Source organism: Natrix helvetica (genome assembly GCF_964273705.1).
Source record: "Natrix helvetica genome assembly, chromosome: 2".
Lineage (NCBI taxonomy): Eukaryota > Metazoa > Chordata > Lepidosauria > Squamata > Natricidae > Natrix > Natrix helvetica.
The window spans coordinates 13,487,021-13,509,203 of NC_138552.1; the positions used below are offsets into that span (position 1 = coordinate 13,487,021).

At 40.2% G+C, this 22,183-nt stretch overlaps 1 protein-coding gene across 1 annotated transcript in view; it reads left to right on the forward strand.

The window, feature by feature from the left end:
- The window catches only part of DCC (DCC netrin 1 receptor), a 1,323,879-nt gene that overhangs the window by 1,218,280 nt on the left and 83,416 nt on the right, over window positions 1-22,183 (forward strand). Inside the window, exons 22-23 of the mRNA XM_081942031.1 lie at window positions 1,038-1,103; window positions 16,143-16,305. Of these exons, the coding sequence (XP_081798157.1) occupies window positions 1,038-1,103; window positions 16,143-16,305 (229 nt within the window). The remainder of the gene's footprint in view (window positions 1-1,037; window positions 1,104-16,142; window positions 16,306-22,183) is intronic.

A 22,183-nucleotide genomic window follows, 5' to 3' on the forward strand; every position in this document is an offset into this window, starting at 1 on the left:
TTAGCAATTACAACCGAAAGTTTCTACACTGGAGGAACTTTTCAGTCATCTGAGCTGGTTGTAGTCCAAGTGCAAGAGACTTTTTAAGTTGTACACAGCCCACTTCCACGTTGTGCCAAAGGTTAAGCATCTCTATGGGAAAGAGGCTGGGACTTGATACAGTGTTTCCCTGAAAATAAGGCAGGATCTTATTTTCTTTTGAACCCCTCCCCCCCTTGAAATAAACGCTTGGCCTTATTTTCAGGGAGGTCTGATTATTTTTGAGATGCAGGAGGCCCCTTAACCTTGCCCACGCATCAGCTGATCCAGAGAGGGCCAGAAGTTCTGTCTCTGTTTCTGGCACACTCTTGCCAGTCCAAGTGTCACTGAGTCTGCTGCTCTTTTTGCGGCCATCACTAAGAGAAGGGGCGCGGTAGGTAGGGTTTGCGGGAGCAGCCTCCACATGGCTTTTCCACGTGGATGTGGGGGTGCACGTGGCATGTTTCTCCCCATTCTGCCCTAGGAAATGGTGGGGACCAGCTGCACATGCATTTAAATATTTTAGGGGAGGTTTTATTTTCAGGGCAGGGCTTATTGTAGTACATGCGCTCAAAAGCCCTGCTTGGGCTTATTATCCAGGGAGGTCTTATTTTCAGGGAAACGGGGTAGAATAATACAGTTACCTGGACTAGAAAAGAAATGTCAAAAAGTGAAGTTATGAGAGAACTTGAACCATTGCAAAAGGTGTTTGTGTTGGTCATCCTGGGAAGTATGCATAACTCTCCTATGACATCTGTTATCCTCTGAGAGCAAGTTTTCTGATTGGAACCTCATGCTTCTCCTATTTTGTCACTTTAAACTAGCAACCCTGGACAGTAAAGGAGGGCTGGAGTCAAAGCCCTCCAAGATTTTACTTTAGAAAAATCTGCATTCACTTTGACCTACAAATATTGCCTTCTCTAACACTATCGAGTGGCTTAAACATCCCACTGACACCCTCTCAAGCTCTGGACTCAGCTGGCTATTCAGTTCTGATGTTGTTTGTTTTCTTTTCCTAGGTCGTCATGGAGATGGAGCTTATTGGCCCCTTGACACTAATTTGATTGACAGGAGCAGCCTCAATGGTAAATATGACTTAAAGCTAAATTCTTCCCTTTCGGTTGCCATTGGTTAATTCTGTCTGATCTGTCTGATCTCACTATTATCACTATCTCACACACACACACACATACACACACACACACACACATACATACATACATACATACATACATACATAAGATGCAGTAGGGCTTATTTTCTGATCAGGTCTTCTTTTGGGGGGAAGTACAGTACTAATTGTGTCTGTCTGGTTGATGATCTTAACTGGGGCTTATTTTGGGAGCTGGGGTAGGGCTTATATTATGAGCATCCTGAAAAATCATGTTAGAGTTTGTTTTCCGGTTGGGTCTTATTTTCGGGAAAACAGAGTAGATACACTTTGGTGGGAAGGTAACAGTGTACCTTTGGAATATAGTCATGCTGTCCACATTACCACGGAAAATAGCTTCAGACAATACTAGTTCCTTGACTAAGAAATGGGGATAAGCACCATGATCTAGAGTGGGACATGCCATAACAGGAAAACCTTTCCCTTCAGACCTTAACTACAACATATTCACTTAAAGTCAATAGGCAAAGTCCTACTTAGTGGTCTTCTTTAAAGGATTTTACCAACATAGTTTACAATATATTGCTTTTACTGATTTTTCTTTTCTTTCTTTTTCATTTTTTTCATTTCATGTTTCCATTTTTTTTCTTTTCTCCTTTATAAGGTTATCCACATCTAATTTTGGAACACTGAGAGATAGTTGTGTTATCAACATCAATATCATGTTTATGATTTTTAAGCATTGTAAGACATTTTGGGTTTCTTAAAAGTAAAATAATGAACTTAGTTCTATACATGTATCTGCATATGTATTAATGAAATAGAGCAGGGGTGTCAAACTCAAGGCCCAGGGGGCTGAATCCAGCCCAGGGGTTGCTTAGATCTGGCCTGCAGGCCCACCCTGGAAACAGTGAAGGACCGGCCCGTGGTGCCTCTGCCAGTGAAAATGGAGCTGAGGAAGGCCGCATGCAGCCCACCTGAGCTCTGCTGTTGCTGGCAGAGGGTTGCAGGAGGCCGTCCCAGCTGAAAATGGAGCTCAGGAGCTCATTTTTGCTGACAGAGCGCTCAGGCCACCACAGCCACCCCCAACACAAGTGATGTCAAGCTGGCCACGCCCACCCCAGCCATGCCCACCCCAGCCCCCCAAGGTCAAACACAACCCTGATGTGGCCCTCAATGAAATCGAGTTTGACACTCCTGAACTAGAGGATTTAAAATTTTATGACATTTTTTCATTATTCACTGGTATCTTCTTGTTATCAGCTGTGTCCCTTTTTGTCTTACTTTCCTTTTATATAGCTACTTACTCTGTTCCTTTAAATTGTTCAGTAAATGAATTATCACACAATAGAACACACTGCAAAAGCAAGTGCACTGAATTGTGACAGTCTATATGGCTGAACCATGTATTTGTGTGGTTGATGAATGTTAGGAGTTGTGGTCCCATCACATCAGGGTGGGGAAAAAAATCGGGTAACCATATCCTGCTACATTATTTTCTGGCAAAGCAGAACACAGATCTACAGATCTGAATTTTCATTGTCACCACAATGGTAACTTTCTAATAAGGCTACGTATTTATGATTATAGGGGTTCATAGACTAACTAAATCTCTGAACCTTGACTTCATTTCATTTATGGTCATTCAGAATTCCAGCCATCTTAGACAAGCCAATATAACATAGTTCCTTATGTACAATCATATGGGCTTCCTTGGAAATTTGCAAAGCTGCTGCTCACATAACATTTTGCATAGGTAACATAGCTGCAAGGAATGTTGATTCAGCCAACAACGTACTGCTGATTGCAGGGTAAACGAAACAAGTAAACTTGCTGATTGGGAATATTGTTTGGATGCTCTTAATTAAGAAGATTTTTGGCTTGACACCCGTGGCATGCAAATTATTTGAACTGGCATGGAACATTTCCCTAAAAAATTAATTATTCAATAGATGTCTAATAGTTGTTTTGGATACTCTTCCATAGGATGCTGTTCAGTACAACAAGGAAACATTTCATGGAGATTCAGACTATTTTTAACAAGGAGGTCCATCCAAAGTTATCTTAATGAAGGACTTTCAAAACAGCTTTTCAGATCAACAAGCTTTTGGCTACTCAATAGCGAATTATTAGCCTAATCAAAGCTTCTATAAACTACAAAGACCTTTGCAAAATCAAGAGTTTCATATGGCTGCAGATAATCAGGAAAGCTCAAAAGGATGCAAATGATAAGCCATCTCCCCACATGTTATGGTCTAGTATAGAGTAAGAGTTTGAAGGTCTTCTAGTCCAACCCACTGCTTAGACCGGAAACCCTACACCCCTTCAGACAAATGGCTATCCAATATTTTCTTTAAACCTTCCAGTGTTGGAGCATTCACAACTTTGGGAGGAAAGTTGTTCCACTGATTAATTGTTCTCACTGTCAGGAACTTTCTCCTTAGTTCTAAGTTGCTTCTCTCCTTGATTAGTTTCCACCCATTGCTTCTTGTTCTACCCTCAGGTGCCTTGGAGAATAGTTTTACTCCCTCTTCTTTATGGCAGCCCCTGAGATATAGGAACACTGCTATCATGTCTCCCCTAGTCCTTCTTTTCATTAAACTAGACATACCCAGTTCCTGCAACCGTTCGTCATATATTTTAGCCTCCAGTCCCCTAATCATCTTTGTTGCTCTTCTCTGCACTCTTTCTAGAGTCTCCACATCTTTTCTACATCATGGCGACCAAAACTGAATGCAGTATTCCAAGTGTGGCCTTACCAAGGCATTATAAAGTGGTATTAACACTTCACGTGATCTTGATTCTATCCCTCTGTTGATGCAGCCTAGAACTGTGTTGGCTTTTTTGGCAGCTGATGCACACTGCTGGCTCATATTTAAATGGTTGGCAACTAGGACTCCAAAATCCCTTTAACAGTTACTACTGTTGAGCAAGGTTCCACATACTGTATACTGTGCCTGTGCATGTTGTTTTTCTTGCCTAAATATAGAACCTTATTTTTTTCACCATTGAATTTCATTTTGTTAGATAGTGCCCAATGTTCAAGCTGGTCAAGATCCTTCTGTATCTTAAGCCTATCTTCTGGAGGGTTGGCTGTTCCTGCCAGTTTGGTGTCGTATGCAAATTATATAGTGAAAATCATAGAGTCGCCAATATGATCTTTTGAATTCCAAATTAATATAAAGTATCCTTGCATAGACTATCCTTAGTTCAATGAGGCTTCCACTGAATAAAATGCCTGGAGAATGTTATGTAAAATAGAAACTAGAAATTATAAAATGACAAACATTTCAGATAATTTACCACAAAGTAAAATGCATTTGAGGATGTAACATTTTTATTTTTATATTGTAAGCGTCCTAATGGAAGTTTAACTTTAATTAAGCCTGATCCAATATAGCAAACCATGAAGGAAAATCTCCTCTGGTTTTCAAAAGATTAATATAATGTAATAATTACTAACTTTGTTTTGAACAGGCTATCATTACACCATTCCCTGACTAATGGGAATTTAGAATTTTCAAACTATGGAATACATTGGGAGAAATGAGGAGCTGGAGGTTGCATAAAACCACTCATAAAAATACAACATTAGTACCCAGCCCAATAGCTGATTAAATCAGATGGGTTTGTTTTTCAACACATGAAATGAGAAAGGGATGCTTAATGTTGTCATTATGTCCCTTTGTATATTAGGGGCATGAATCAGAAATATTACCATGAAATCCAGATGCTGACAGTCAGGATATTATTTGATAGCTAAGAATTTTCTGTAACAAAGGCAGAGTAAATGAAGCTTCTTGATTGTTGTTATAATTCTGTCCTGTTAGTGATAGAAACTGAGGACTTCTAGGTTTGTTTCTCAGGATTCCCCCTGTCCCTAAATGTAGAAATGTTCGAAATCAAATAAGGGGAGAGGAAAAATAACCCAGCTATTTACAAAAAACAATGGACAGGGTCATGAAAATAATTCTATGTAAAAAGACATTGCAGTCTATGGAGATTCTCCAGGTCGTCAATGTTCCAAAGTGCTTTTCCAAAAGGCAAATGGATTTTCCTGGATTTTTCCTTGAAAATGTTTCCCTTCTCAACTGAAGAAGCTTCTTCAGGGCTAACTGAATGGTAGGGAATGGTTTCCTCATTATTTAGTTACAACGGTAGAAGCTTCTTCAGTTGTGAAGCGAGACATTTCCAAGGAAAACGCCAGGAAAATCCAGTTGCCTTTTGGAAAAGCACCTTTGGGATACCACATGAAAAAATATGATAGACTATGGGAAGCCATGGTTCTATGTGTGAGAAAGAGAGAGAAAGCTTTTTAGGAGATACGATCTAAGCCCGTGATGACAAACCTATGGCACATGTGCCACAAGTGGCATGCGGAGACATATTTGCTGACACATCAGCCATCACCTCCGGCACGCATGCGTGTGCTGGCCACCTGACTTGCGGCTTTCTGGAGGGCCAGGCGAGGCCATTTTCACCCTTCGCAGGCTTCTGGAAAGCCTCCGGCATCCCCCACATATATATTTTGTTGTGTACATGAGATGGTGATGGAATGGTTTAAATCCAGGATGTCATATTAAATCTCAAGACTTGTTGATAGGTATTACTTGTTGTTGTTAGTTGAGAAGTCATGTTTGACCCATCGTAATCCCATGGATAACATCCTTCCAGGCCTTCCTGCCCTCTACCATCCTCTGAAGTCTATTTAAGCTCATGCCTACCACTTCGGTGAATCCATCCAGCCATCTCATTCTCTGTCATCTCCTTCTTCTTCTTTTGCCCTCCATCTTTCCCAGAATTAGGCTCTTCTCCAGGGAGTTTTTCCTTCTCATTAGGTGACCAAAGTCTTTATGTTTCCTCTTCAGGATCTGGCCTTCTAAAGTGCTAAAGGGTTGATCTCCTCTAGGACTGACTGGTTGGATCGCCTTGCAGTCCAAGGGACTGACAGGCGTCTTCCCCAGCACCAGAGTTCAAAGGCCTCAATTCTTTGCCTTTCTTATGGTCCAACTTTCACAGCCACCCATTGAAACTTTTGCTAGAGTAGTATTAACATGAATTGGATGGCTTCATAGAGGTCTAGTCTACTAAGGCTATTTGTCCTAAAAATTACATGTAGTCTCTGAGTTACAATACAATAGTACAGTTGGAAGGGACCTTGGAGGTCTTCTACTCCAACCCCCTGCCTAGGCAGGAAACCCTATACCATTTCAGACAGATGACTATCCAATATCTTATTAAAGACTTCCAGTGTTGGGGCATTCACAACTTCTGGAGGCAAGATGTTCCACTGATTAATTGTTCTAACTGTCAGGAAATTTCTCCTCAGTTCTGAGTTGCTTCTCTCCTTGATTAGTTTCCACCCATTGCTTCTTGTTCTACACTCAAGTGCCTTGGAGAATAGTTTGACTCCCTCTTCTTTGTGGCAACCCCTGAGATATTGGAACAATGCTATCATGTCTCCCCTAGTCCTTCTTTCTCTTAAGCTAAACATACCCAGTTCCTGCAACTGTTCTTCATATATTTTAGTCTCCAGTCCCTTAATCATCTTTGTTGCTCTTCTCTGCACTCTCTCCAGAGTCTACACATCTTTTCTACATCGTGGTGACCAGAACTGAATGCAGTATTCCAAGTGTGGCCTTACCAAGGCATTATAAAGTGGTATTAACACTTCACCTGATCTTGATTCTATCCCTCTGTTGATGCAGCCTAGGACTGTGTTGGCTTTTTGGGCAGCTGCTGCACACTGCTGGCTCATATTTAGATGGTTGTCCACTAGGACTCCAATATCCCTTTCACAGTTACTACTACTGAGCAAGGTATCATCTATACTGTTCCTGTGCATTCCGTTTTTGTTGCCTAAATGTAGAACCTTACTCTTTTCACCATTGAATTTCATTTTATTAGATAGTGCCCAATGTTCAAGTTTGTCAAGTTCAGAGGTAGCACATCTCCAAATTTCAGCTACAGGAGAACAAAGGCCTTGGTTCAAAATATTGGGCTTCAGTGAGCCTTTTCCAGTGGTGGGTTGCATATTTTGTTACCACCAGTTCACCATGCGGGCACAAAGACACCTTCCGCACATGCGCCCGACTTCTGTGCATGCCCGTTGCTCACCTGCATGCCTTCCGTGCATGCACCTGGCCACAAAAACGTGCCTAAATAGGACGGCATAGAGCCAGGCAGGTGGGCAGGCCCACCTGTGATTTCTGCTACCGGTTCGGGTGATCCACTCGGAACCGATTGAATACCACTTCTGGCCTTTACCTAATCCATCAGGGTTATTTTGTTATTCTTATGTATTAGCTAACATCTAGATTTAAACTTCTACAATCTGTTCAATTGGAGCCATGCAAGTTTTCAGACAAAAATTGGCTGAAGTGGGAGTCGATCCCCAAAAGGAGACAATTAAAATAAGTCCTCTTCTGATCCACTTATCATTGCTAAATGGTCTTTGCAAAAACCAATATAAGAAAGCACGGAAGCCGTTTCTGGAGACCATACCATTTAGTATGCAGTCTCTTTCAGTGATTTCATTGACATAAACAGAGAGAGAGAGATCATCAAACCAGACTTGATATATATCAATTATTGCTGAAAGGATAGCAATCATAATTTTGAATCAAGTATGCTACACAATACATTAATTTAACATATTTTGTGCCAGATTGTGAGCAGAGCATTAAAGCAGGCAATCAAATGAGTCGGCAGATAGGAGGCCCATTATGCCATAAACACCAGTGGGCAGGAAAATAAAAGTCCATCACTCCTCTTATCCCATCTTCAAGGACATAATGGTGATAATGATGTCTGATGAGCTCCACCAACTCCTAACCTAATGGATTTTAGTGCAGTAGGAAATGGCTGGTGCCACACTCAGCGTGGCTTTGATATTTTCCTGCTTTCTGTGCTACTTTTCCTTAAACCTTGCAAATCTCCCTCTGTTTTCTAAAGCCTTAGTGAAAGATAAGACAGTTCCTTCATGTAGCCTCGGATTTTAAAGGACCTGGCTTTTTTAAAAAGAGGGTGTGTGTGGAAACAATTTATGTAAAAAATGCATACATTTGCATGTGCTTTTCCTTCAGCAGATGGAGAGGAACAGACTGGTCTGCCTTTCCATATCATTTTTCCAGGCTGGGTCATGTCTGTTCTGACGCAGCCTTAGAAGAACCAAGAAACAGACTCTTTGTCCCGAATAACCCTTCTTTATTTAGCTACTGTTCGTGGCATTCACACATCAAAAAGTCCAGGCAATAATCCCTCAAAGGGTTAACTGCAGGAACAGACCTTATCAGTTCCTTGGGATACTTGCCAGGCTGGGAGCTTCCAGCTGCAAAGCTGTAAATTAAGTTCTGGCAAGCAGTCTTTGAGATAAGCATATCTTCCGAAAGAAATATGAACAGTTGTCTCCTATGACCACCACTCCCATTTCCTTCTATTCATTCCCCAGCCAGGGAGGGGCCATTCAGTGTCCATGTGTGCCTTTCTTTTCGAGTTGACTCCTTGTCCAAAGTTGTTCTTCTCTCCTAACAGCTCTGCGCATATGCGCATCTGGAACAGGCCCCAGATGTTCTTCCTCCCCACTTATCTCCGACTCCAAAGGCAGCTTGGAAATGTGGATAGCCCTGGTTCTGTCTCTGGTTCTGATGCAGAGCATCCATCAGAGCCTTCCCCAGACTCCAGGACTGGCCCAGTTTCCTCCCCAACCTCCTCATCGTCCGAGTCTGCCACTGGCAGCTGGAGGGCCACAACAATGTCATTTCGGGTTTCTTGGGAATGGCACAAGCCACAATTGACTGTATGTTCCAAATGAGGGTTTTCCCTGCAAATAGTTAGCCATGATTGAGGCTGTCATCTTATCTATTTTATTTAACGTCAGTTGATTAGAACAGAAAACGCTGTTTAAAATAAAAGAAATGTCAAGAGCTGCAAATATCACTGCTGGAAAAAAAAAACCTGAAGAATAGCTTGAAGGTTAAGAGTTCCATGGGAAGAATTATTTTCCTAATAAATTTTAACCCTTTCTTATATTGCAAACAGGTCAATCCCCCCCTTCTCTCCCCATCAATTTCTTCCTTGCACTTTATTCCCCATTCTGCATTTTTTTCCTTGTTGCTGATAAGAGGAAGAAGTGAAATACCTGTACACGGAAGATTTGGTTTGTAAGAGAGAGAATTGTTGAATATAAAAGAAAAAAAAAGAATAATATTTGCAGATGGAGCAAATTAGGGGGCTGGAGGTTAAAACATACAAAAAATGATTATACCTAGTCTAGTGAAAAGAAGGACATGATATCAGTGTTCCAGTGGTGGGATTCAAAAAAATTTACTACCTGTTCTGTAGGCGGGGCTTGGTGGGCGTGGCAGAGGAAGGATATTGTAAAATCTCCATTCCCTCCCCTCATCCAGGGGAAGGTTACTGCAAAATCCCCATTTTCTCCCAATCAGCTGGGACTCAGGAGGCAGATAACAAATCGGGTGGAGCAAGTCAGAGGTGGTATTTATCGGTTCTCTGAACTACTCAAAATTTCTGCTGCTGGTTTTCCAGAACTGGTCAAAACCTGATAAAAACCATATCTACGGTGTTCCAATATTTGAGGGGCTCCTACCAAGATGAGGGGTCAAACTATTTTCCAAAGCACCAAAAGGCAAGACAAGAAACAATAGATGAAAACTAAGGAGAGAAGCAACATAGAACTAAGGAGAAATTTCCTAAGAGAACAATCAACCAATGGAATAGCTTGCCTTCAGAAGTTATGGTTGGTCCATCATTGGAGGCTTTCAGAAAGAGGCTGGACAACCATTTGAAATGGTATCCTTCTCGAGCAGGGGGTTGAAGGATTAGAAGACTTCTAAGGTCCCTTCCAACTCTGTTATTCTATGTTCTATTCTATTTTTTATGTTCTACAAACAGATTGTTTAGATGGGAGAAGATCCATGTTTAGTCTATGGCAACAAGGTAAACATGTGATCTGGTGATGCCTACGGGCAGTGGTGGGATTCAAATAATTTAACAACCGGTTCTCTGCCCTAATAATTTCTTCCAACCACCAGTTCACCAAACTGCTCAGAAACGTAACAACTGGTTATCCTGAAGTGGTACAAACTGACTGAATCTCACCACTGCCGTCAGGACTAACCCATTTTATTGGCGTTGCTGTTCATGAAAGTTCATTTCCCAATAAAGTGGTTCAGTTTGGAAGGTACTAGCAATTCCATTACGTGTTTTATGGGTAATTAATTTTAATTGATAGTTATTATTTTTCCCCCCTATCCTCCCTTCGTTGACATGGTAGAGAAGCTGAATATTCTACAAAGGTTTTTTTTTTTAAATGACTAGTCTTTATTTTTGTAATGGGAGTTCATCGAGGCCTTCTTTTTTCAAGTAAATAGGGACATTGCAAGCCCATTGTAATTTTTGGTAGGTTTTTGCTGTTTTTCTCTGATGTATCCAACCATATTTTTTTTTTCTCTTGTTAGGCTTCTGTTCTAAACCTCAGTCTGTTTCTTTTGTTTTGTTTTCTGGAGCAGAATTCATGTGGCCTTGGCAGGCAGTAAATTGTATCTGTTTTTATATGTAGCTTCTTTACAAAAATAGTAATAATAAACAAAACAAAACAAAAGAGGTAAGAGGAATAAAATATGAAAGTGGAGCAGTATGTTGTTGACTTCCTATAGATCAAGCAAGTTGGATATTTCTCATAAATTCTAATCTTTTATATCTTCATGCCACAGATATATTTCTACAGCATAAAAACCTTGTTTTTTTTTTTAAAGAAAATGAGTCTCATAAACCTGCTATGAGGTATCTTCATCACATTTCAGGAACCTATGTTGTGTCCATGTACATAACGGTTGTGATCCAAACAATTTTGGGATGTGGGAATGATTATGTTCGTTTGCATTTGAATGAAGATTTATCTAATTTAATATTTTCAAATCAATACAAGAATGGAAACTGGGTTATTCAGATTTCAGAATTTATTTATCACTAATATAAAAATAATTTTATGGAAAAGTGTATCAAATAAGGAATATATTCCTAAAAATGAAGTAAAGAAAATAGTTTGTACACATTTGTCAAGGGACGTGGTGGCTCAGTGGTTAAGACGCTGAGGTTGTCAATCAGAAAGGTCGGATGTTTGACGGTTCAAATCCCTGGCGTCGCATAATGGAGTGAGCTCCTGTTACTTGTCCCAGCTTCTGCCAATCTACCAATTCAAAAGCATGTAAAAATGCAAGTAGGAAAATAGGAACCACCTTTGGTGGGAAGGTAACAGAATTCTGTATGCCTTTTGGGTTTAATCATGCCAGCCACATGACCACGGAGACGTCTTCAGACAGCACTGGCTCTTCTGCTTTGAAATAGAGATGAGCACCGCCCCCTATAGTTGGGAACAATTAGAACATATGTGCAAGGGGAACCTTTACCTTTATATATTAGTCAAAATAGAAAAAAAAACATTTCAGAAATGGGCTTCAAAGTACATATAGATGTTACTGCAAACATTTTAAAAAGTTTATTGCATAGACAATCTGGCTTTAATATTTGCAAAAATGAGAAAATAAGAATAATTGTGTGATATTTGTGGAAATGAGAAACTGAAAGGCAATAAAATTAAGACATTTGCCTAACTCTGGACAAAGCCCAGGATATGTATTTAAGATTTGATCCATGGATCAATAAATATATGAAGAACATTGCAGAACCATGGAGGGAAATTCCACAGGGCTCCACTTGCTACCATCAAAATACAATAACACCATGCTCTATAATTCTCTATGGTATTTTCTGAACAAAATATTCTGCAAATAATCTTAGAGAGCTCCTGCATGAATGGAAATTCCAGATCATATTGACAAGGCAATATGTAAACTTTGCCCAAATGATTGATGATACATGAATAGATGTGTTTGCTAGTTTTAGACAGAAAAGACTGGCTTTGTTTGTACAACAAGGCGAATCATATAATCCTCTCCCATCTCCAATCACTCACATCTGCATATATGGTCACTTTTCTACTACCTTGTAACTTGCATGCTCTCTACTGTACCATCAGGATTTGAGATAAAGAGGATTCTGAAATATTTATTTATCAATAAATTAAATGTATATGATGCCCATCTCAGTAGCAAGTGATTCTGGTTTTTTCTTTCTTTCTTTCTTTCTTTCTTTCTTTCTTTCTTTCTTTCTTTCTTTCTTTCTTTCTTTCTTCCTTCCTTCCTTCCTTCCTTCCTTCCTTCCTTCCTTTCTCTTTCTCTTTCTCTTTCTCTTTCTCTCCTTCCCTTTCTCCTTCTCCTTCTCCTTCTGTCTAGATCAAACTTTAAACTACCAGAATGAAGTCACCTTCTTGGCTTTATCATTGGCCAACAATAAGTCATTGATACATGTTTCTGGTAGTAGCCAACATACCAGCACATTCACATAGCATGAATTTAGATCCTCCACTTGAGCATATTGATTTTACATTTAGGCACTCCTACTCTCAACCTATTCAGGGTCCTCCAGATACTATAAGGGGGGTCAGATCCTTCAGCCATGTCCTCCTTTAATGTTATTCTTTGCTCAATGGTCTCCTTCCTCCATCTTTCAATTTGATTTTCTTCTTGTGTACCTTCAAGAATGTTTGTTCTTGTGATAAAGCTTTACCTAGATCCGAGTCAGCATATGTCCGTTCAGAGAATGTTGAAGATCATTCTCTTGCTTAGCTCTCTTGTTATCTGCTGTTACTTCTCTCCCGATCTTAGGTGGGAAAATGCCAGCAAGAAGGTATATTTTTTCAATTGGTGTAGGCTTGAGGCATCCTATCACTAAGCATACTGCTTCATTGAGAGCCACATCACCTTGTTTTATTTCCAATTACAGGACTTAAAAAAAAGGCAGGTATGACAAGGAACCATCTAGTGCCAACGCAAGTGAACATCCATTGTTATCCCATTGCCTCTAGGGCAGGAGTCCCCAAACTTTGCAAGTTTAAGACTTGTGGACCTCAACTCCTAGAATTCTCCAGCCAGCTGGAGGAACAACTTTTAGCTTTCTTCTAATTTCTCATCTTATAAATCGCAGGATATTAATTTGGCAAGGGGGAAAAGCACAAATATACACATGCATTTCCATGCACATTTCTTCTCAAGTATACCTTTTTTGTCCATACTTAGCTCAGAATATAACCCAATTTTCTCATTAAAAAATACATTTTTGTCTGAATAATTATCTAATAAAAGCATTAAGGGTATGTGCTACAGTAAAGTATAGATTTGGGACTTTCATGTGAACTAAGTACTGTACAGTGCTTAAAAAAAGACTGCAAGGAGCAGACTTCAGCAACATCTAACACATTCAGCAAGAGTATGGAGACCCAGGTGTAGTCCTCTCCTAACCTCATATGCTGGTTGTGTGTCTTTGAACCAGCCTTTCAACTCTAGATTGGGTAGTTGAAAAACATCTGTCAATTCACCCTGGACCAGGATGATATGTCCCCCTGGAGCCATTTTGTTTTGCTATGTCTTATCTTCACTGTAGGCTTTGCATAAGGACAATGAGATGTTTTGGGATTTTCATTTTCCTAAGGACCTTCCACGACTTTGCATGGTCTATGCAGTCAAAGGCTTTTTTAAATCATCAGTCACCAGTTGACTTCTTGGTGATTGTTGGCTTTCTCAATTATCCAGCATGCAACACCTATAATGTCTCTTGTTTTTCAGGTTTTTCTAAAACCATATTAAACATCTGGTATTGCTCCTTTCCTATGGGATTCTTACATGTTTAGCATGTGGACATTAAGAACATTGTGCTGCTTTGCAAACTCTGTTAAGTCTCTCTTTTTTTTAGTAATGCTATATAGAATTAAATCTTCTGCTCTGTGTTGTTTTCCACATTTGGAGACCTAGTTTTGTTAAAAACCTAACTGTTTCTTCTTCTATTTCTTGCCATATTTCTGTAGATATTTTATTTCCATAGCTTTATGACTTGGTAATTGCTGGAGAGCTGTCTGCTATTGCTGATAATGATGAAATATCTTCAAAGTTATAAGATGTTAACATATGTCACTTGTACCAAATTCCAGTATTTTCCATTTGGCATGTTTCAACATAGTACTTTGGCAGAAAATAAATCATTTCTTTATATCTATTTGCTATGACTTACAGTACAAATACATTTTTCCTTACTACTTCCAACTTTGACATTGCAATCTCTAGCCATAAGCAGTAATTCTGCCTTTACAACTTCATATATTCCTATGTATGTATGTATGTAAGTAGGTAGGTAGGTAGGTAGGTAGGTAGGTAGGTAGGTAGGTATGTAGGTATGTAGGTATGTAGGTATGTAGGTATGTAGGTATGTATGTATTCCTCCCTCCTCCCTCCCTCCCTCTTTCTTTCTTTCTTTTTTTCTTTCTTTCTTTCTCTCTCTCTCTCTCTCTCTCTCTCTCTCTCTCTCTTTCTTTCTTTCTTTCTTTCTGCATAACAACATCAACAACTATGTATTTAATCTAGCTATACCTACCACAAATGCCATTAGTACTCCAAACTAATCCTCAATTCTTCCTCAGTAGGATGCTTATTGCCTATTTGTGTGATTTTGATAAAAAATGAAAAATGAATGGTTTAGTATTGTCATTTCTTACATATGATAAGATTATGCCCTTGCCATTGTCACTAAAGTGATCATCCATTTCCAGTATCTTCCTATATCACTGTTACCCAGTATAAATTGCTACTTGCTTTAACTGGGTAACTGGCAAAACCTTCATGGGTGACACTCCTAAAGTATATTCTCCTGACATTCACTGACATATCCTCCCAGAAACATGCCACCATAACTACCACCACTACCACCACAAAGATAAGGCAATCCTGCCATAATTACCAATATCTTAAAGGGCTCTATATCCAGTGCTTGCAGTTGTTTATGGTGGCAGCATAATTTATAGGAGTAATGCATGAATGCATGATAATATGAACCAATCATAGATGCTCCATGTTCGGAGATCTGGTACATTAAACTTCACAGAACCAAATGACACTATTTTAAGGCTGTGGCATAAATGGCTGTTCATGCTAATCACATTCAAACAATACATTTGATTTGTTTATCAGTTTAAACAGCCATCAGAACATGCAGTCAAATCAAATCAGCATTTTCATTTGAAGTATGGATGAGGTTCATTCATTTTTTTCTCAATTGCTCTGAATTGTCAAATCTGTTTTGATCTGAAATCACCGCCAAGTTGAGTAACGGAGCTGAATTTTCATAAAGAGGTTGCATTTTTGTCACGTATGGGGGCAGAGGTTTGATAACTGAAGACCATATAATCAATCATTCTGAAATCAAAGTGAATTCGCACCCTCCTTTTTGATATGGAGAAATTATCTCATGAATGACCTTGTATCAGACATCAATCATTCACTGAAGAGAAAATTCTTGGTATTTGTTATAAAGAATAGAATAGAATAGAATAGAATAGTTGGAAAGGACCTTGGAGGTCTTCTAGTCCAATCCCCTGCTTAGGCAGGAAACCCTACACAACTTCAGCCAAATGGCTATCCAACATCTTCTTAAAGACTTCCAGTGTTGGGGCATTCACAACTTCTGGAGGCAAGATGTTCCACTGATTAATTGTTCTAACTGTCAGGAAATTTCTCCTCAGTTCTATGTTGCTTCTCTCCTTGATTAGTTTCCACCCATTGCTTCTTGTTCTGCCCTCAGATGCCTTGGAGAATAGTTTGACTCCCTCTTCTTTGTGGCAACCCCTGAGATATTGGAAGACTGCTATCATGTCTCCCCTAGTCCTTCTTTTCATTAAACTAGACATACCCAGTTCCTGCAAGCGTTCTTTATATGTTTTAGCCTCCAGTCCCCTAATCATCCTTGTTGCTCTTCTCTGCACTCTTTCTAGAGCTAATCCTGAAATAATGTTCTCAGTTGCTTCAGTGCTCAAATAAACCTCTGCAATTCATGTTAACAATTCACTTAATAAAGACAACCCACCAACATATTTCTAATGTTTCAGAGCCCCCCATTGGACAGATGCACCCTCCGCATGGAAGTGTAACCCCTCAGAAGAACAGCAATCTTCTCGTCGTTATTGTTGTGACTGTCGGGGTCCTCACTATCGTTGTGGTGGTGATTGTGGCTGTGATTTGTACAAGGCGTTCATCAGCACAGCAACGAAAGTAAGTCATTTGAACATCTTTGTCATTTCGCCCAAGGGCTTGAGATACTTAATATCATGTCATTGCAGGGAGGTTTCCCATTGATTTCATTTCCTGAATTGTGTCGAAGTGTTGATGGCACTACAGACAAGTAAAAACTGTCTAGCACGTTTCTGTGACTTGAGAAGCACTCCAGATGGTCACTTAAATATACCACAATGATTAAGAAGTACAGTAATATACTGAATAAATGATTATTTCCTTCTTACTTAACTATACCGTGATGATTTAAGATTGCTGGAGCCTTTTCCCATTAATGTAAATCTTGACAGTACTACAGACAAGTAAAAATAGAGTAGCACATTTCTGTGATTTGGATGGCAATCCAGATGGTCACTTAACTGTGATGATGATTAAGAAGTACAGCAGTATATTGAATAAATGACCGTTCCCTCTTTCTCGGGATGGGATTTCAGACTCACCTTTCCTGGAGCAGGAATTAATAGAGCTTTCATATCCCCAATAAAGTTGGCAATGGACACCCTCTGAAGTTCTTTATTTTTTAAATCACCAGAGCGTTATCTAACTATTGTATTGAATTTAGCAGCATGGTTCCATTATATTTTCAGATGAAAAACACAAAGGAGCTGCAATGTGAACCCTGAAATGGTTAAAACCCAAACAAAAGATTGAATTCCCACCTCCACAAAGGAAAGAAAAAAATGCAAGGGAATTGAAACTCTTGGTTCATATTTTGCCAAATATCCAAAGTGCATGATATATAAGATGAAGAAGTGGAGAATGAATGTTGAAGGATGAATGGCCATTTGTCCTGTTTGAAATTCAAGATCTTTAATGAAGCAATTGAGATCCTAGACTTGTGATGAGGAACCTATGGCACGCGTGCCACAGGTGACATGCGGAGCAATTTGTTAGGGCACACGAGGCATTGCCCTGTCAGCTCCTGTGTGCATGCACATGTTGGCCAGCTGACTTCGGCCTTCATTTTCAGCCATTTTTCACCCTCCGGAGGCTTCCCTGAAGCCTCCGGAGGGAGAAAAACAGCCCTATGTGCAACCCAGGAGATTGGGAGCAGACTTCCGGGTTGCTCATAAGGCCGTTTTTGGCCCTCCAGAGGCTTCAGGGAAACCTCCTGAAGCCTGCGGAGGGCCTCCAGGGGATGGGGAGGCCGTTTTTGCCCACCCCAGGAGGGAGGGTGAAAAACGGGTCCATCGCAAACAAAAAGAGGTGGGGAGGTGGGGTCACATGCGCATGCACAAGGGGGGAATCACACACATAGAGTTATGGCTGTAGGCATGGCCGCGCATGACCCTCCTGCACTACCCCTGCTTTTGGCACGCGATGGCAAAAAGGTTCGCTATCACTTTCCTAGACTGAAGACTTGACAGAATGAGAAGCAGAGATGTAGATATCCGGAGTGCTCTTGGGCAGTTTTTCCTAGTCTTGGATAATTTAAAGATACCTGTACCTCAACCCCCAGAATACCTTGGCCATTATGACCATTGCTGAGAATTAGGAATGGTGACTCCACACACCTGGAAGTTGCCCAGATGAGGAAAGACGACTTTAAAATAACTCTATCCACTGTGATTTCTCACTGATAAAAGTCAATCAAATCAATACAAGTGAATATTTGTAGTTCTGGATTGAATTGTGGGGTCCTTGGTGATCTCTGAGCTTGGTTGTTTTCTTGCAGATGTTTCATTACCCAATGAGATAACATGTTCAGAGCTAGGCTACAGCTAGGCTAGCACCGAAGATGTTACTAGTTGGATAATGAAGCATCTGTAAAAAAAAACAACCAGGCTCAGGGAGGACCAAAATCAAACCAGTGTCAGATCTTCCATTGGGATTAATGAAGGTTTGCTTATGATATCCACATCCTTGTCACTTGTGTGTCTGCTAGACTTCCCTCAAAACCTTCCATTCCAAAATATTTGTCCTTTCAGTTCCTTACCATATCTTATCCCAAATGCGTTTTTTCAAAAGACAACAATTCTGAAGAACTAAAGAAGCTTATTGGATGAGAAGCGAAACATCTTCAAGGAAAAACAAAGTCCAGTTGCCTTTTGAAAAAGCACATTTGGGACAACTATGACCAGGATAAGAGAATCTCCATAGACACTCACAATTTCTACTTTCATGTGATTAACAGCAAGCATAAAGGTAAAGGTTCCCCTCACACATATGTGCTAGTCATTCTCGACTCTAGGGGGAAATGCTCATCTCTGTTTCAAAGCCGAAGAGCCAGCGCTGTCCGAAGACGTCTCCATGCTCATGTGGCTGGCATGACTAAAAGCCAAAGGTGCACAGAATGCCGTTACCTTCCCACCAAAGGTGGTTCCTATTTTTCTACTTGCATTTTTACATGCTTTCAAACTGTTAGGTTGGCAGAAGCGGGGACAAGTAACAGGAGCTCACTCTGTTACACGGCACTAGGGATTTGAACCGCTGAACTCCTGACCTTTCTGATCGACAAGCTCAACGTCTTAGCCACTGAGCCACCGTGTCCCTTTAACAGCAAGCATAGTGAAGTCAAAAATATGGTTTTTTTTTTCTTGAATATAAAAGTATTTTCAACGTGAAATAGACATGAGAATTTGATTTTTTAAGGGTACTCTTCTTTTATCTTAGAAAACCATTAGCTTGTACCCATTAAAGTAGAAGCTAGCTTGAATAAAGTCAATCTTACAAGTGAAGGCAGAAAATTAAGCTCCTGTTAAAATGCTTTCCAGCCTACTTTTTCCTAATGGTGGCAAGCAACCATTAGTTTGGGAAAGGCTTTGAAGATGACTGGTGAAAATGATGACGGATCGCCCAGGTACTCAGAAAATATACAGTATTAGCCATTTCAGGCTTTCAACCATTTTTCCGTTGGATAACTTTCTGCTTTCAGCTTTGCACACAACCTCCCGGAGCTCTAGCATTGTATTTTTTTAAATAATGGCTCTAACACTGAGTTTAGATGTACACTGGGTACCGGATGGCCACAGGGTAGCTGTTCAACTGTACTCTAAATACAATAACTCATAAAGCTCAAATTACATATTCTTATTACTACATTCACTATAACTGAGCCTCCCTTTATCAAAACATGTACAAGGAAAAAGGTAAATATTTCCCCTTTTCAGTTGTGTGATGTTAATAGATTAACAGATTAACAAAGTTGGAAGGGACCTTGTAGGTCATCTAGCCCAACCCCCCATCCAAGCAGGAGACACTACACCATTTCTGACGGATGGCAGTCCAGTTTCTTCTTGAAAGCTTCCAGGGATGAAGCTCCCACAACTTCTGAAGGCAACTTTTGTTCCATGGGTTGATTGTTCTCACTGTCAGAAAATGTCTCCATATTTCTAGGTTGAATCCCTCCTTGGTCTATTTCCATCCATTATTCCTTGTCTGGCCTTCAGGTGCTTTGGGAAATAGCTTGACCCCCTCCTCTCTGTGGCATCCCCTCAAATATTGGAAGACTGCTATCATGTCTCCTTGGGTCCTTCTCTTCATTAGACTAGCCATGCCCAGTTCCTGCAACTGTTCTTCATAAGTTTTAGCCTTCAGACCCCTAATCATCTTTGTGGCTCTTCTCTGCACTCTTTCTAGAGTCTCAGCATCTTTTTTATCATGTCGTGACCAAATCTGGATGCAGTAGATGTAGTCTTACTAAAGCTTTATGGAGAGGTATTAATACCTCACTTGATCTTGATTGTACCCCTCTGTTAATGCTTTTTTTTTTTTTTTGCTGCCGCCGCATACTTTTAGCTCATATGAGGTAGTGCTCATCTCTGTTTTTTAGCCAATGGAGCCATCATTGTCCAAAGACACTTCTGTGGTCATGTGGTCAGCATGACTATATGCCAACATGCACACAACACAGATACCTTCCCATCGAAGTGATACCTATTTGCCTACTCACATTTGCATGCTTTCAAACTGCTAGGTTGGCAGGAGCTGGGGCAAATAATGGGGACTCTCCACATCATGTGGTGCTCAGGTCTCGAACCTGGGCTGTCAGCTTTCTAGCCAACAAGCTCAACATCTTTAACCACTGAGCCACCCAACACCACCACCACCCCTTATTTAAAAGGAAAGGAGGATGGAAAAGCAGCATTTCACTGTAGAAATATCTTCAGCTAAATACTATCACGGCAAGCATATGAATCTATATTTCTTTTGTGTCACTTTGCCATTGTTTGAGTAGAACTTTGAGCTGCTGGACTTTTTATACAATACAGTAAGCTAAATCGGGCATTTATACCTAGCCACTAAATCAAAATCCTGATGCTAATCCTTTCTGAGCCATCCTTTCTTCCTGTGATCTAAGCATTTCAAACTACAGAGATATAAGACGGCCTCTAACACTCAGAGATGCTGTAAATAAAAAGGAAAAAGGGAAGACTTTTATTTTTAATTATATCAGTGAATGCCAAAGAAATCCCCTTTCTTTCAAAAACTATGTGTTAACCCCTGCAAAAAATAACTCTGATCTCTTTTCGGTCTAGTCCTAGATTGCCTTGTTTGCACTGAACAATGCACTGTTTTCCAGCTACAGTCCTTGTTGCAACTTTTATCTCTCGGTGTTTGCATTTGCATTAAACCAGTTGTGTTTCCTTGACTGGCAATGCATACCACAAATAGATCTGATGGTGCCTTTTCCTTTGTATTGTTATAGATATAGTACAGTGATGGCGAACCTTTGAGGCACAGAGTGCCCAAACTGGAAGGCATGCACCTGCTCATGTGCATACGCGCACCCTAGAGAAACAGAAACCCAACAACCAGCTGGCTGGTGTGCATGCACACCTGGGAAACTTGGCGACCAGCTGGCCGGTGTGCATGCGCGTGTCAGAAACCCAACAACTAGCTGGCTGAGCTGGGGTGATGGTGCGTGTGCCCACAGAGAGGGCTGTACGTGCCACTTCTGGCATGCATGCCATAGGTTTGCCATCCCAGATATAGAGTATACCTATCAAGCATTTCCCTTTTGAGATGATTAACTTTATGCAAAGAATAAAAAGGGGAGTAAGGAATAGAAAGTCAAAGAAATTAAAAGCAAGAGATGAGAAAAAGAGAAGCAAATATAACTAGATCTAATTTTGCTAGCACCATCCATAATGCAACTTTCATATCCTCCATCCTTGCACACAATTTATTTCCATTGCATTCGTATATCACAGCATACAGGATCTTTTCTTCCTCAAACTTCTTACATATCCCTTTTTGAGAATCTCATCAATTCCACCCAACCATGTCTTTCCAGTCTTCCTCTTTTCAGCTCACTCGTTCATTGTTGTTACATTTGTTTTGCAATTATGGAGTCCTTGGTACTGTCTGAACTTGCTTATTTGCTTGCAGAGACTTCATTACCCAATTAAATAACATCATCCGTGCAAGCCATGTGAGCTTTGTTATATATATATAACAAAATGGATCGAAATGGATCTATACTAGTCTCCCTTTATTTTATCAGCAAAATACACACACACACACACACACACACACACACACACACACACACACACACACACACACACACACACACACACACACACACACATATATATATATATATATATATATATATATATATATATATATATATATATATATATATATATATATAATAGCTTGGCTTGTCAGTTATGGTGGGGGTATGGTTTCCTCCTTGGTAATTCCTTGATTAGGATGTTGTTTTCTGCTTGATTTTTTTTTTTTTGGCCTGGTTTTAACGCCTACTTATTTGGTGGTAGACACTGAGCTTGTCGATCAGAAAGGTTGGCTGTCCTGTGGTTTGAATCCCTAGTGCCACATAATGGAGTGAGCTCCCATTACTTTTCCCAGCTTCTGCCAACCTAGCAGTTCGAAAGCATGTAAAAATGCA